At 40.5% G+C, this 15,437-nt stretch overlaps 1 protein-coding gene across 3 annotated transcripts in view; it reads right to left on the bottom strand.

The window, feature by feature from the left end:
- Nucleotides 1-5,633: 5,633 nt before the first annotated feature.
- TNKS2 (tankyrase 2) overlaps nucleotides 5,634-15,437 on the bottom strand; it is a 50,505-nt gene continuing 40,701 nt past the window's right edge. For all 3 annotated transcript variants that reach the window (XM_080911958.1, XM_080911959.1, XM_080911957.1), the window contains 6 exons: nucleotides 13,638-13,735; nucleotides 12,405-12,479; nucleotides 10,908-11,013; nucleotides 9,399-9,585; nucleotides 8,520-8,676; nucleotides 5,634-7,771 (listed from right to left, as the gene is read on the bottom strand). In XM_080911958.1, coding sequence (XP_080768084.1) covers nucleotides 7,709-7,771; nucleotides 8,520-8,676; nucleotides 9,399-9,585; nucleotides 10,908-11,013; nucleotides 12,405-12,479; nucleotides 13,638-13,735 — 686 coding nt within the window. In that variant the 3' untranslated portion in view covers nucleotides 5,634-7,708. The remainder of the gene's footprint in view (nucleotides 7,772-8,519; nucleotides 8,677-9,398; nucleotides 9,586-10,907; nucleotides 11,014-12,404; nucleotides 12,480-13,637; nucleotides 13,736-15,437) is intronic.

The raw sequence follows: 15,437 nt of genomic DNA on the forward strand, positions 1-15,437 counted from the left end.
TGTCACCCACAGGAGGTAGGGCTTGGTCACCAAGTTACAAGGAGACTTTCGGCTTTCAAGAGCACCAGACAGGGGCTCATGCATACAAACAAAATAAATCTAGAAAAGTAAAAGGAAGTAGAGACATTAGGCCAGTGGTCTCCCAATGTTGTGGTCATAATACACTTAGGCTGGAGCAATGGCTCAGTGGTTAAGAGCACTGACTGTTCTTCCAGAGGTCCTGAGTTCAAATCCCAGCAACCACATGGTGACTCACAACCATCTGTAATGGGATCTGCTGCCCTCTTCTGGTGTGTCTGAAGACAGTTACAGTATACTCAAATAAATACATAAATAAATCTTTAAAAAAATTATCCTTTTAAATAAATAAAATAAAACACTTGGGGATCTCTTAAAATTCCTCACAGCACTGGTCACACCATAGTGAAAACAGAACTCTGAGAATCAGGTATCTGTATTTCAAAAAAAAATAAAAAAGACCCTATATACAATAAAAACGGAGAATGGGGCTTGGTGGAGGCAGAGGCACGTGGCACCTCTGTGAATCTGAGTCTTTGTGAACTCAAAGCTTTGTCTACACGGTAAGTTCCAAGCCAACCAGAGCTAGTCAGTGAAACCTTCTCAAAAAGTGTGGGAGGGTGTGGTGGTGGTCCTGGGAAGATACCTCAGCCAGCTCTTTGCTTGCTACTGAAGCACCAGGACCTAAACTCTGACTGCTAGAACCCACAAAGGGGCCTAAAAGCTCTGAAGAGTTGACAAGACACATTGGGTCTACAACCTCAGTGCTGGGTGGTGGAGTCATAGATTTCTAGTTTCCTGATTGGCTAATCTAACCAGCTGTGGATTCCAGGCTCAGTGAAGAGACTGTCTCAAAAAATAAGGTGGAGGGAAATAGAGGAGGACCCTGCTGGTTTCCACACACATGCATACTCTCTCTCTCTCTCTCTCACACACACACACACACACACACACACACACACACACACACGAGACTTGCCAGGGATCACAGAGCTCTAATTTCTGAGCTCCAGAAAGCATTTTTCCTCCTCCCATGTCAAAGACAAATGCATACAATCAGCTGCCCCAGTCAGATTGTAGAAACTGATGTGAACTCAAGAAGTTCTTTCAACCCTTGGCTGTGATTGTATGAGAACCTCCATACTGAGCTAAGCTGCTCTTCAGCCAGCTGAGAGGAAAAGTTAAAAAGCTGGGGCTGTAAGTCTGGTAGAACAGCACTTGCCTTGCATATACAAGGCTCTGGGTTGCAGTCCCAGCATCCCCCAAACTGAATCCTCTTTTGATGGAGTTATTGTTATACAAATGTAGAACAGATATGTGTGGGAGATATATTGCTGAGAGGGAAAATACAAGATATCTTGCAGATTACTTTGTGTTTCAAAAGAGATAAAAGAAGCTCATATGTATGTGATTATGAATAGAGTCTATGGATTTGCTTCCTAGGGACACATATGTGCATTTGCAAACACACATACACACACACACACACACACACACACACACAGGCAAACTTAATATGAGAAAACTGGGACAATGGGGAATGGAAATAGGCACCTCCAGACTCCTCTTGTAGCTGGAGGGATCCATGTACTCTACAGAGAAGGGCTGGTTCTTTCCTCCCACGGAGTCAGGAGGCCTCAGTCAGCTCCAGAAGGGAAGGCTTACCAATTCACTTTCAGTCTGGGAGGGGCAGCAATTAAAAGGTTAAATCCCAAATAATGTCTCTGGAAATGCACAGTGACCGGTGGCCTGGCCAGCTGGGACAGGGGTGTGTGACCAGCTCCTCCTAATTATCCTTCCCAAACCCTACCCAGCAAGACTGGGAAAAAGATACTGTGGTATGTCAGAGCAGCATACAAATGCAGGCCTCTGCAGGCCTCTAATCCTACCAGGAATGCTCAGGGTGTTAATGTGACTATCTTTCACAGACCATAAATCTCCTGGGGGCAACACAAGCCAGACATCATCTTGCCAAACCCCTTCAGAGGCAGGCAGTCAGAGTGAAGCAGCTGGGATCATGCCTCAGTAAAGTCCAATAGAGAGCTTTGTACAGGAGGGCTGGGGAGCAGCTTCTCACATTTGGACACAATGGAGCCAAACACTGGGAAATGTGAATGTCTGATTGTGTGGACGGGTGGTCTCCCCTGTGCCCTTCCTGCCCACTGAGCCATGGATCTTTGCTCATTCACAATTCTTCGCACGCAGATGGATCTGTCTTACTCTCAATCAACAGCACAAACTCCTACTGGAGGATTAGTTTGTTTAATACTAACCTATAAGTAACAAATAGACTATATTCATGTCCACTGGAACATGCTAGCCTTTTAATATAAAAATCTACTGGCCAGAAGCCAGGTCACTTATGCCCAGAATCAGTCTCTTGTCCAGTAGGCAGAATAAAAACATTCTCTTTTACTAGGAATTGCTATAAGCCTTCCCATTACAGGTTTATCCTGATTCCACCTGATCCTCCCTGGGTCAGTTTAAAATACAGGTGTGCATGTGAGGTGGGTAGTGGTATTGGTGTTGGAAAATTGGCTCAGTAGATAAGAACACTGGCTACCCTTCCAGGGGACCCCGGTTTAATTTCCAACACTCACATAAATGGTGACTCACATACATCCTTAACTCAGGGTCCAGGGGAATCTGATTCATCTTTCTGGCCTTGTCACACATTTCTCCCTTGGAAGGGAAGCCAAAGTGGTTTTCTGCCTTGAGACTAGAGAACTCTTGTGGTAAATCTGTGAAGGTGAGGGTAAAAGAATCACAGAGATAGCTACATCTCAGTGTGATACTTAGTTCCTTTCTCCCAGATGCCATAGTGCATTTTGGATGAGTTACTGAAAATGTGTAACTGGGGGGTGGGGTAGGGTGCTCAGAAAGGACTGTAGTGACCAGTCATGGGCCTTGAGTTAGGACTATTTCCTCATCTGAAAATAAACTTAATTTCTGACAGATGGGTTTATCTGGCTCATGGTGTAAGAGTTGGCTGTAATATAATACTGATACAACTGGGTGAATTTGATAAGCATGATTGGTATTATTTAAAACAATTCAATATTCATACATGCAGACTTGGATTCAATCTCTCCCAGTGATCATTCTATTCACACTCTTCCTTCCCAATTTCTTATACTAATACCCAGAGTCCAGACATGGGTCCATCTACTAAAGCTTGGGTCTTCTAAAAAAAAAAAAAAAAAAAAAAAGCAGCCATCTTATCCCCCATCCATTCATGCTTGGTTTCTGTTGGTCTGAACTTATGCCAGCTATGTGTGCAATGGCCCTGCCACACCCAGCAAACAGCTTTGTTACAGACCATTACCTCTCAATGCTCTTGAGAATCTTTCATACACACCTTTTCTGTACACAACCCCTGAACCTTGTGGAGTATAACACAGATACCCATTTTATAGAGTAGTCCACAGTCTCTTACTCTTAAAAGATTTATTTATTTTATATATGTGAGTATACTGTCGCTGTCTTCAGACACACCAGAAGAGGGGATCAGATTCCATTAGATGCTTGGGAGCCACCATGTGGTTGCTGGGAATTGAACTCAGGACCTTTGGAAGAGCTGTCAATGCTCTTAACCATGGAGTCATCTCTCCAGTCCCTGATATTCCTGCTTTTTGGTAGTCAACTTCTTAGGAAACCGGTTTACTTCTATCACTATTTGTAACCTTGCTATACTATTACTAAACCAGCCATTACTTCCTCCATATAACAATGAGCAGACTTTAGAATGCTCATGATGCTAAGTAATGTGTAATGAAATAACATACCACTGCATGACCAGGGCTTGTCTCCCTTACTTTCCCAATTAGCAAAGTGGTTCAGTTCCCAGCAGTAGCCATGCCTCACACACATAACTCCTAGTGAAGTACATGTCGAGCAGTATCAACCCCTGTTAACAACCTTGAGTTCCTCTTGAGGCTAGGAATGACAATCACCACTGGTAAAACTGGGCACTGTACTCTCTTCCTACCTCATGTCAGTGTTCCTGTTTTGAGGGCAATGAACGGTTGAGTTGCCTTTTAGGTTCTCAGAGCTTTGGTTTTTCTATGCATATGGGTGTATTGCCTGCATACCGTTTGCTTGGCATAGGCCCGTAATCTTAGCACCAAGGAGGCTGAGGTATGATTAAGTTTGAGAGCATTCTGGGTTAAAAAACATGTGAACATGTGATGGGTGCATGTCTGCATGTATATGTGGAAGATAGGAACTCAAGAGTCAGTTTTTTTCTACCATGTGGATCCCAGAGATCAGCTTTATCCTCATCTAGATGCTTGCTGGTTCTTAAACCTTTCAAAGTACTTTGTTTTTCAAGGCAGGGTTTCTCTGTGTCTTTCTTAGAACTTGCTTTGTAGAACAGGTTGTCCTGGAACTCGGAGACCCATATGCCTCTGCCTCCTGGGTGCTAGGATTAAAGATGTACACCACCACGCCTGGCTCAAATTACAATTTCTAGTTTGTTGCAGCCCATTAGCAGACCTCACTTTTATTTAGACTGCTCTATAAATACGTGCTTAAGTGGAGATAACTACTTCAGGCCACAGCCCATGTGAGCAGGAAGCACGGGTATATACAGGGACGTGGGAGACAGTGAAAGGTGGTACTCTCCTGCTAACAGTTCTGGTAATGGGGAACCACCGCATACTTTCTATCACTGCATGTGTGTGGATAGGACAGGAAGTCTGGTGGTTTGAATAGGAATGGCCCCAAACAGACTCATGTGTTTGAATGCTTGGCCTACAGGGAATGACACTATTACGAGGTGTGACCTTGTTGGAGTTACTGTGGCAGCAGGCTTTCCTTGCTGCCTGCCTATCAAGAACTCTTAGCTCCAGCACCATGTCTGCCTGGATGCTGCCATGTTTCTCACCATGGACTAAACATGTAAAAGCATTAAGCCAGACCCAATTAAATGTGTTCCTTTATAAGAGTTGCTATGATCATATTGTTTCATCAGAGCAATGAAACTCTAAGACAGGAGGTAAAGGCGCAGTCAAGAGAACTAATTGTTAAGAGCTTTGGGAAGTTTATTTGTATGTTTTCTTGCCTCAACCTGCAAAGAATTGGATCACATCGTACGTGGGCATGCACGCTCAGCAAACAGCAAGCAAACACTTCAGTATCATCTTTAAGAAAGCAGGAAGATAAAGCAGCTTCTATAGACTTCAAAGAGAGACAGACTTAGGGATACTTGTACCATTACTCTCTTCTTATGGAACACTGAGGACTAATCACATACAGGTCATTAGCATATGGAAATATAAAATACACTTTTTTTTTCCTTTTAGAGAAAAAAATATGACTAACTGGGATTTGGAAACTTATTAAGAATGTTTTTATGACATAAAAACCAAAAATATATTCCTCTTTCTAAGTTAAGCAGACTGATTTTCATGAATGAATTTTAAGGACTACTAAAGTCATGTTGGATGGTGCAGATGCCCAAACACATCTTACCTTCACCATGAAGCATCTGAGTTAAATATGGCCACAACATTCAACATTTCACATTTACATTGCACCCTGTCACAATTAAGACTCAAAACTACACTGTTCTCTTGCAATTACGATTTTACTGTAATCTCAATGAATTACCATGCTACCCAGAAAACAAGTAAACAGTTTATTAAGAATTAAGTGAGGCGTGGAATGTAATACAAGTAGACACTCCAATGGGCAGAACACCACACACACACACAAATTAAATTTCACTTCAAAAAAAAAAAAAATCACAAGGCAAAAGAAAAAGCAGTTCCATCATTATAAAGTAGGGGAATTCATGCAAAGCACCAAGCCACGCCCCAAACGCCCAGCTCCCAAGTCACTGGCATGCCAGCGCACTGACCACGGTGGGGACACACACGAGTACTGGGTTAGGAGGGAACAGTTCATAACCACACCATGATTTTAATGAAAAACAATTCCAGATCCACACAGTAACATAAGCCAAACTCTGAGAAGTATGTAAATATAAACCCCATTAATTTCATTATCTTTTAACTATAAAACCCAGAAGCTTATAGAACCTAAAAATTTTATATAAAATTTGGCATACTCCTTTTATGCTCAAGAAATGATTTTAGGATCATATTAGCAGAAAGCTGTATAAAAGCATTTCCAGGTCAGGATTTGACCTCTTAACTCTTGACCACAATTCACATCTTAGGAACAACTCCAGGCATACATATATTTCTCTTAACTCATAGGATGGTTAAACCTAACTGTCGAGCAACTCTATGTACAAGTTTCTATAAAGGACCAGGTAATTAAGAGACCAAATCAAGAGTAAAACAAAGACAAAGTGGGACAGAGAGTGAAGAGGACATCCTCATTCACAGAAACTTGGGTGGATAAGAATCTCTCCTTGATTTCTGAGTGTACTGCCATGCAGTAAGGCAGGTATCTGTGCAATGCAAGATGCTACGTGTAAGGCTTACCTTAGATACGTTAGAGAATAGTGAAAATGGCCTTTCATGGAAAGAAATGTCTTCCACAGCTGCCACACTGAACTTAATCCTGTGACTGTGCGAAGGCCTTGACACAAGCAGGAAGCACTGGGCTTGCCCATTGCAGAAGCTACCCACAGACACACACACTCACATTTATGGATTTGGGTTGTTTACTCATGAAAAACACACTGGCTATAAATATAACCATAAGATGAAGAAAAACTTAAAAAAAAAAAAAAAGAATCTATCCACTCCCACTTGCTATTCCTCCATTTTAGATTTAATTAGATCTGATTGGGAAATTATCCATGATTGCTCCCCATTACTGAAACGTAACTTGCACTTACAGTTCACGATCAGAGCACTAAGTGTTCAGAAGCTGGGGCTTAGCATCGTAAAAACTTGGAGGAAGCTCTGCTCTGATGCTGAGAACATCAGACCTCTCTAATGCAGGACCTAGAGTTTAAGGCCATTGAAAAGCTTCTCTAGCCACAAGTGCCCATCACTTCACAACAGAGCTCTCTGGAATGTGTGCCTTGTAGACACAAAGGCATCACCAGTCTAATTCCCAGAGAATTCATAAAATTCTTAAATGAGAAAGACTCCTATTGATAGAGAAATGCTTCCACCAGCAAATTAAATTGTTAGGTCAATGTTCCCACTCTATTAGCAACCGAGCAGCCTCCGGAATCACACGTAGCGATCGATCACTCAGGTGATGACAGATGAGACAGAGATGAGCAACACATATGAAAATACTCTGTAACCGCGGCAGCTCTACAACAGTTTATAGTACAAAGCAATGTAAATAAATACTGGGCTAGTACAAAAGCTCTTATTTACATTTTACAAATGAAACTGTATTCAGTGTAAATGCTGTGTTTTAAAGAACACAGGACTGATTAGTAAAATGAGTTCTGTTGAGGGATTACCATTTTTGTTAGAATCAATGTGCGACGTATAAAAGATTCAAGTTAACTGTTTATAATTTAGGACAGACAAACCCAGTTGAACCTGGAATGGCATCTGTTAAAGTGCTGAGAACAGGAAACACTCAGAAACACTGTACACTGTTAAAGCTTCATCAAGTCACGACGTTAGGCTTCTTTCACATTTTATCATTTTTTGCCACAGGCCTGTAGTCAGAATGAATTTTTTTCCTGCCAAGGAGTGAAACTTAAGAGGCCGTCAGCTGCTTCAGGACATTATGTTTGGGGAAACTGGTTTCAGCCATCAACCATACCTTCAGGTCTTACAATCTGGTAAGTAATTAGATATTCAGGATAAGCCTGGAAAAGAAAGATTAGTCAGAATGTTGGCAAGTGTGTTTTATTGCATGCTAAGATGCCCTTGAGTAGCATTCCTCCCCTTGAGTCCTGTACACCAACCACCTGGCCACATTTCTCTAACTCTTCCCAGCTAGACTCTCATCCTTCCAGTTCAAACCCTCATTAGCAGGTAGGTCTAGAGTGAGATTAAAATACATGTTTGTTGTCGATAACAGAGGGAATTCTGACACTTCCTTTGACTTAGAATGCTGCTTTACACTGACTTTTTATTAGGTCTGTCAATTACTGCAGGAAAAAAAATTACTCATCATTGCTATATTATACAGAAAAAAAGAAGAGAAAAAGATCCAGTATTGACTGAAATGGCTTGTATATATCAATGGTTCTTTTCTGATTTTGAAAATGGGTTTTTAAATTTTTTTTTTTAGGTTATGTGCATCAGTGTTTTCCCTACATGCATGTCTGTGTGAGGGTGTCGGATCCCCTGGAACTGGAGTTACAGACAGTTGTGAGCTGCATGTGGGTACTGGGAATTAAACCTGGGTAATCTGGAAGAACATCCAGTGCTTTTAACCACTGAGCATCTCTCTAGTCCGATTTTGAAAATCTTATGACAAACATTTTATTTGTAAACTTTCAAGCCTGAAGTTACCCCTACCACCTGCTCACCCAAATTTAGGTAAGGCAACATGTCCCGTCCATGTAAAAGCCACACACTGTCAAAGACGAACAAATACAAGTGAATTACCTGTTCTCCTCTGTAAATAACATATTCAGCTAATGCTAGGCCGTTTACACTGGGTCGGCCAGTGACAGAGTGATGGCCAGGAGGAGAATGTGCCATTTTCATTGCGCTGAACTGCAGGAAAGACTTTCCTAAGGTTACTCGACAAAAGAGCAGCTGCCTAAAACATGAAAAGGAAAATTTCACCCTGAAAACAGATGAGACATAGAAATACAGAACAGCAAAGCTTTATGTTAATAACACATTCCTAGACAACTAAATATTGTATTCCAACAACAGTTTACTTAGGGGAAGTATAAGAACATTGCTATTATTAATAAACTCAACCACAAAAGACAAGTAAAAAGACATAAGCCTAAACTTAGTGGGAAAATAATAGCAGTAGGAATGAAACAAGTTGGGCACAGTGAATCCTAGCACACAGGAGGCCAAGGAAGGATGATCATCTCAGGTTTGAGGCCAGCTTGTGCGATGCAGAGTTCCAGGTCAGCCTAGGATAGCATATCTTAACACTCCCCCAAGCCCCGCACTCCATGTTCATACATGGGGGGGGGGGGGGGGGAGAGAGACAGAGAGACTAGAGAAGAGTGCTGGGATTAAAGGCATGTCCTACCATCCACGCTGTTTTTTCCTGTTGGAGATAGGACTTAGGTATGCTGCTTAGGTACCTTCAACTCCTACACTTCCCAACTCTTCTGTCAACATAGCCGCCAGGCAGTGGTGGTAAACTATCTCTGGCTCCCCTTAGCATTCTTTACAAAGAACCAAGTATTCAAAGGGAAGTTGAACTCAACAAACTCAGTACTTACCCTCAATGTTTCTCAAATATGTAACCAGTTCTGATGTAATTATTATTGAAACAAGTAATAAAGAATCTCTTACCTGTGACAAATGTAACACGATCTGTCTTTGTGAATTGGACATCCAGTGCCACCTCCAATTCCATACACATATTGATTGCTTTTAGAAGAGTTCTCAGCAAAATAAATTCCAGCTCCAAACATGCCACCTATGTATGCATGCCTTTCATCAAAGCCCTTATGGATAATTGCATTCACAAAAGGAGACCCTAAAATACAAACAGGTGGGCAACAACAATTCAAAAAACAAAACTAAAGCTTCTGAAAAGTTAACTTTTCCAAAGAGCTAGGATTAAATACAGGGCTTTGTGCATACTAGTCAAGCACTGAGTCACACACCCAGCCCTGGATACTAAATTCTCTTTTTGTTTTTGAGACAGACTTTCTACATAGCCTTGGCTATCTTGGGACTATTCTGACCAGACAGACTTGAACCTCACAGAATCACCTCTGGTGCTCTAGATGTTAAATGTTGAACACAAACTGTCAGAACAAACTGTCATCTAGCTTACCACTGTTTTTACTCAGGGTTTCTCTGTGTAGCCCTGGCTGTCCTCGAACTCATAGATCTGCCTGCCTCTGCCTACACAGTGATGGGATTAAAGGCATATGCCACCTTTGATTGGTTTCATTTTTTAATTAAAAAAAAAGTATGCAAAATTCTGTCTGTAGTATGTGCACAGAAGTGCAGGCATCTGCACTGCAAGAAATTACAGGTGGCTTACACCACCCAATATAGTTGTTGGAAACCTAAATGCAGTCTTCTATAACAGCTATTGCCGAATCATTTCTGCAGACTGTAGCTTGCTATTTTTAGAGCTAAGAATTCCTTATGTTGGGATTAATAATTTCAATAGAATGGTGGTTTAGATGCCAAAGGATAGATTCCATTAGAAAACCAACAGATTATTTGAAATTCTAATGCAAAAGTTACCACATTTCAGAGTCAAATATATACAAACCCAGAGCTAAGGGCTTTACAGCTCACTGCATACAGTGAGGCTAAAAGACATCACAGGTCTTGCAACCATGCTTGATTTCTGAGCACGTTCTCTATAGTCAGAGGTACCCGAGCAGCCTGCCATGCTCTTACTCTTCTCCTTGTGCCTCCTCTCTTCATCCACTTCTCTTTCATCATCTCTACAGAAGATTCCAAGGGCAAATGCTGCCCCGCTCCTGTCCTTGCTAAGACAGTCTTAGCCAAAATCGCACCGAACATAAGAACCAGTATATGGAGTGTGTGGGATTCTGCGTAAGTGTGCCCCCATTTCAGAACTTACTTCTCTCTTTCTATCATAGATTTTGGGGATGGAACTCAGGTCATTAGGTTCATGTGGCAAGTCTTTTATAAAGCTGAGCCTTTTTACTGGCCACCAATAGGGTAATCTTAATTTATAAAAATGTTTGTTATAAGGTATATTAACACAAAAGAAACTAGGGATATGAACACAAATGTAAAAGTTATAGAAATGTTATGTTTATTAAGAGGACATAAACTACACTCTTATAGAGGACAGTGTGAAAAACTTACCATGAAACAACATCCTTTCATTTGCATGGTTGTGGTTTTCTTCAGAGACCTCTTTTCTCCGGTGTGTGTATCTTTCCCACAATTTCTTATTACAAACCTTCTGAATCTATAAAAACCATAAAAGTTAAATAATACTCTTTATCTTACCAAACAAAAAGCAAACCACAGACTAAAAGGAGAACCAACTCTCATAAGCTGTCCTGAGACCTCCACATTTATGTGGTTGTGTACATGCAATGGTGTCTGTAGGAGTTCATAGACATGTAAAATTGTTTTTCAATGAGAAGGACCACATGTAGCCAGGAAGGGGCCATGAACACTTGAAAGTTGCACAAAATACTTAAAATAGGAAGTTAAATAAAGTCACCACTAAATCATTACTGAAATACCGCAGCCATGCTAAGTGCTGTAGAAGCATGAGACAGAGCACGGAGCCTGCTTGCCTGACTATCCAACTCAAACTACCACAAACAGGATTAGAAGTAATCACCCAACACAGGTCACCCAGCTTCTTTCCTATTACTCTCTTTCCCTGACGGTCCCCACTTTTGTCTGGAAAAGATTTAAAGATAAAGGTTGGTCTCATTTGAAATATCACAATGGTCAAAATGAACATTTCTAGTACTAAGTGTTACAGCCCTCTGGTGGTCCCTAAGGGGAAACATGAGAGTTTTGGTTTTAGTATTGGCTCAAACAAACAAAAACCCTCACAAAATGACTCAAAATATGGATAGCAGATGTATCAAAAAAACCATAGATGGTATAAACTGACCTTTACGTATAAAATATAACAAAAATAAAGCTATTCTAGCACACACACAAAATCATTAAATACTGAAAATGATTTTTTTCATATTGAACATAGACATTTAGAAAGCAGCCTCTCCATTTCATGCTTAATGACTCCCCTTGTCTGAGCAATCTGATGGCAGCAGACACAACCACAGCACAGTAAGTAAGCTTTAGTGTCCATTAGCCTAAAGGACACATCTACTTCATGGCATATCGATACTGCTCAGTAATTTTTATTTATTTATTTATTTTTTTGAAATAGAACTTCTCTGTGTAGTGCTGGCTGTCCTGGAACTTGCTCTGTAGACAAGACTGTCCCCGAACCCAGAGATCTGCCTGGCTCTGCCTCCCCACTGCTGTGATTAAAAGGCATGAGCTAATATGTCTAATCTAATAATAGATGAATCTTTAAAAAATTTGGGCATGATGCCCCACGACTCTGATCTCAGCCCCAGGATTAGAAAAGCCGAGAGGCAAGAGACTCAAATTCTAGACTAGCCTGGTCAGAAAGTGAGATTTTTGCCAAAAAAAAAAAAAAAAAAAAAAAAAAAGAAAAAAGAAAGAAAAAGAAAAAAAAGAAAAAAAGTTTTTGAGAATTTAAAAGCTGCTGTACTAGATATCACTATGGTCTCATCAACCTTACTTAAGACTTTGGGTTGTGGAACTAAGTCTTGGTTTGGAAACTTTCTTCCAGTCATTTGTTACCTTGAGAATACTGTATCTGTTGAAGATGCCGCCTGCGTGACCTCCATCCCTGTGCTCTCGAACAGTACTTTGCATCTGATGGAAAGACATTTAAAACATATACATTAATTTTGTCCTTTCTGACTCATGTTTTGTTTTAAATTAATTTAATACCATTTCTGAGAATTCAACATAAGTTTTAATTTTTTTTTCCTTGAAAGGACATATTTCTATAAACTCATGTGTACTCTTTTGTTTCTTCTAATGAGACAGGGTTCTTCTGTGTAGCCCTGGCTGTCCTGAAACTTGCTCTGTAGACCAGGCTGACCCTGGACTCAAGAGATCCATCCACCTGCCTCTACCTCTTAAATATTGGGATTACCATGTGTGTGTGTGTGTGTGTGTGTGTGTATGTATGTATGTGTATATATTTATATTTTCTAGTTGAACACATGTTTATAGCTGAAAAGCTACATAATGTAAATATGAAAGAGAATGAAAAATATGTTAAACAAAAGCAAAACAATGTTTCATTTGTGCTAATATTAGCCTAATAAAACACAACATGTATTTTTTTTATAAGTTAAAAACTAAATTTCACTCAATTTGTACCGGTGCTTAATGCATACAGATAAAGCATGTGTACATCAAAGTGTGAAGAGGACTCTTCAGCTGGGTGTAATAGTGTACAATCTTTAATAAGAACTACTGAGAAGGCAGAGGCAGGTGGTTCTTGGAGTCTGAGGCCAACATGGTCTACACAGTGAGTTCTAGGACAGATAGGGCAACATAGTGAGATTTTGTTTCAATAAAACTACAAGAGGGAATTGGAAGGGCAGGGTTGTTGTTGGTGAATTGGGAGGGTACTCTTCAAAGATTTCAGTGGATTGAAGAATTCTCTGGAAGAAAAATCGTAATAAAACTTCTCATACAAACATTATCTAAATGTTGGGTCCTGCCTGAGATTTTTCCTGTCGTTGCCTGCAGAGGGAGTGAACACTAGCATAGTTTCAAATAACAGCAACCTTCTTCCAACAGTCCAATGAACTGAAATAGCAATTTAAGTACCTAAATAAAATTAACTGAGAGCTGCATTATAAATACTCTCAAATTTTCAAGGTGGTGAAAAGAAAGACATTTTAAAAAACAAATGCATGTCCAAATTACATCTGCACAATTCTAGGAAACAGCAACTGAGTCAACAATACGGTGGTTAGTCCATCTTATCTATTTATTTCAGCGAGACGAACATACCTCTTCTTCCACAGACTGAAATTCTTTATCATCAGGAGACAGATCTATGAGAATTGTTCCACTACCAGAGTTGTTGAGAGTTAAATATGGATTAAGACCTGTGAAATTAAATTTACAAGTAAAGAAACTGCCAATAAATCAGCACCAACCCAAAATAATCAGATGATTCATATGATACTAACAGTTTCCCAAAATCTCAATTTCACACACAGGAATGCAAAAGTACAGACAGTTCTGGCACATGCTGAACTTCCCTCAGTGTTACTCAGTACTCTGACACTACAATTGTCACAACTTGGCAATACCCATAGGTTTCATCTGAACTACACCAGTTTTTTGTAATGCCCTTTCTTTATCAGATCAAACCCATGATATTTAGACTACTAGTGTATGTGTGCATTCACGTGTATGTGTCTGTGTACATGAAGCCAGAGGCTATCATCAGATCCTTCAGAGCTGAGTTAGAGGCAATCACCCAGCTTTTTATTGTTATATGGGTTCTAATATTCAAACTCTGGTTCTCATAATTATGTAACAAACACTCTTAAACATTAAGCCATTTGCAGGTCCCCCCTCTGCATACTAATATTTTAAGATTCGTTTTAAAAACACATTTATTTATTATTTATTTAATGTATGAGTACACTGTAGCTATCTTCAGACACACCAGAAGAGGGCATCAGACCTCATTACAGATGGTTGTGAGCCACCATGTGGTTGCTGGGAATTGAACTCGGGACCTCTGGAAGGCAGGCAGTTGTTCTCTTAACCACTGAGCCATTTCTCTGGCCCCAGATTCATTTTATTCAATGTGTATGCTTGTCTGCATGTTTGTGTGTGCACCATGTGAATCCCTTCAGAGGCCAGAAAAGGCCACTCTGAAACTAGAATTACAAAATTTAAACAGACATCTGGGTACTGGTACCCAAACCAAGGTATTGTGTTGTTCCAGAGTATCTGACGCCCTCTTCTGGCTCTCTCCGGTATGAACGCAGGCGGTGCTCACAAACATACAAGATAACAATTTTGAACACCATTCCTGGCCAGTACACAGCTCCCCTGTACCCTGAAAACTCTCTTGATTTTACAAATAGATTTTTTTTAAAATTCCAGTTGCATACCTCCTATTTTAATATATTAAAAAAATTATTCCTCTTCTGATTGGCAAACCAAATAACAGGTTCCATTCCAGCCCTTCCTAAGCATTGTCACACTCCGCCTTCCTTTCCTCACCTAACTGCTCTCCTGTCCCTCTTCTCTCTTGCTGTTTCCAAAAAGTTTCCCTTTTTTGTCCCCTCCTCCTTATTTTTCTCTTTTTTTCTGGGGGTGGGGTGGGGTGGTTGTTTTTGATGACAGGGTTTCTCTGTGTAGTCTTGGCTGTCCTAGAATTCACTTTGTTGAAATCAAAGAGATGTGCCTTTCTCTGTCTCCCAAGTGTTGGGATTAAAGGTATACACCACCATCACCCAGCTCCCTTTCGGATTTTATGTAACACATATTCCACTATCCTCTCTTGTTCCTCCCTCTTCCCATCATCCCTTTTCTTTTTTTAAAAAATTATTTTTTTATGAGATACTCTGTATTTACATTTGAAATGTTATCCCCCTTCCTCCACCCTGCTCTCATTGCCCCTCCCCCTCCAGTTGCCTTCCCAAAGGTGCACTCCCTTCTGATCCCCCTCTCCACCCCATTGCCTTGGCATTCCCCTACATTGGGAAAATGTGCCCTCTCTGGAACAAAAGCCTCTTCTCACATTGATGCCAGACACTGCTATCTTCAGCTACATATGCAACTGGATCA

Source organism: Micromys minutus (assembly GCF_963924665.1).
Source record: "Micromys minutus genome assembly, chromosome: 2".
NCBI lineage: Eukaryota > Metazoa > Chordata > Mammalia > Rodentia > Muridae > Micromys > Micromys minutus.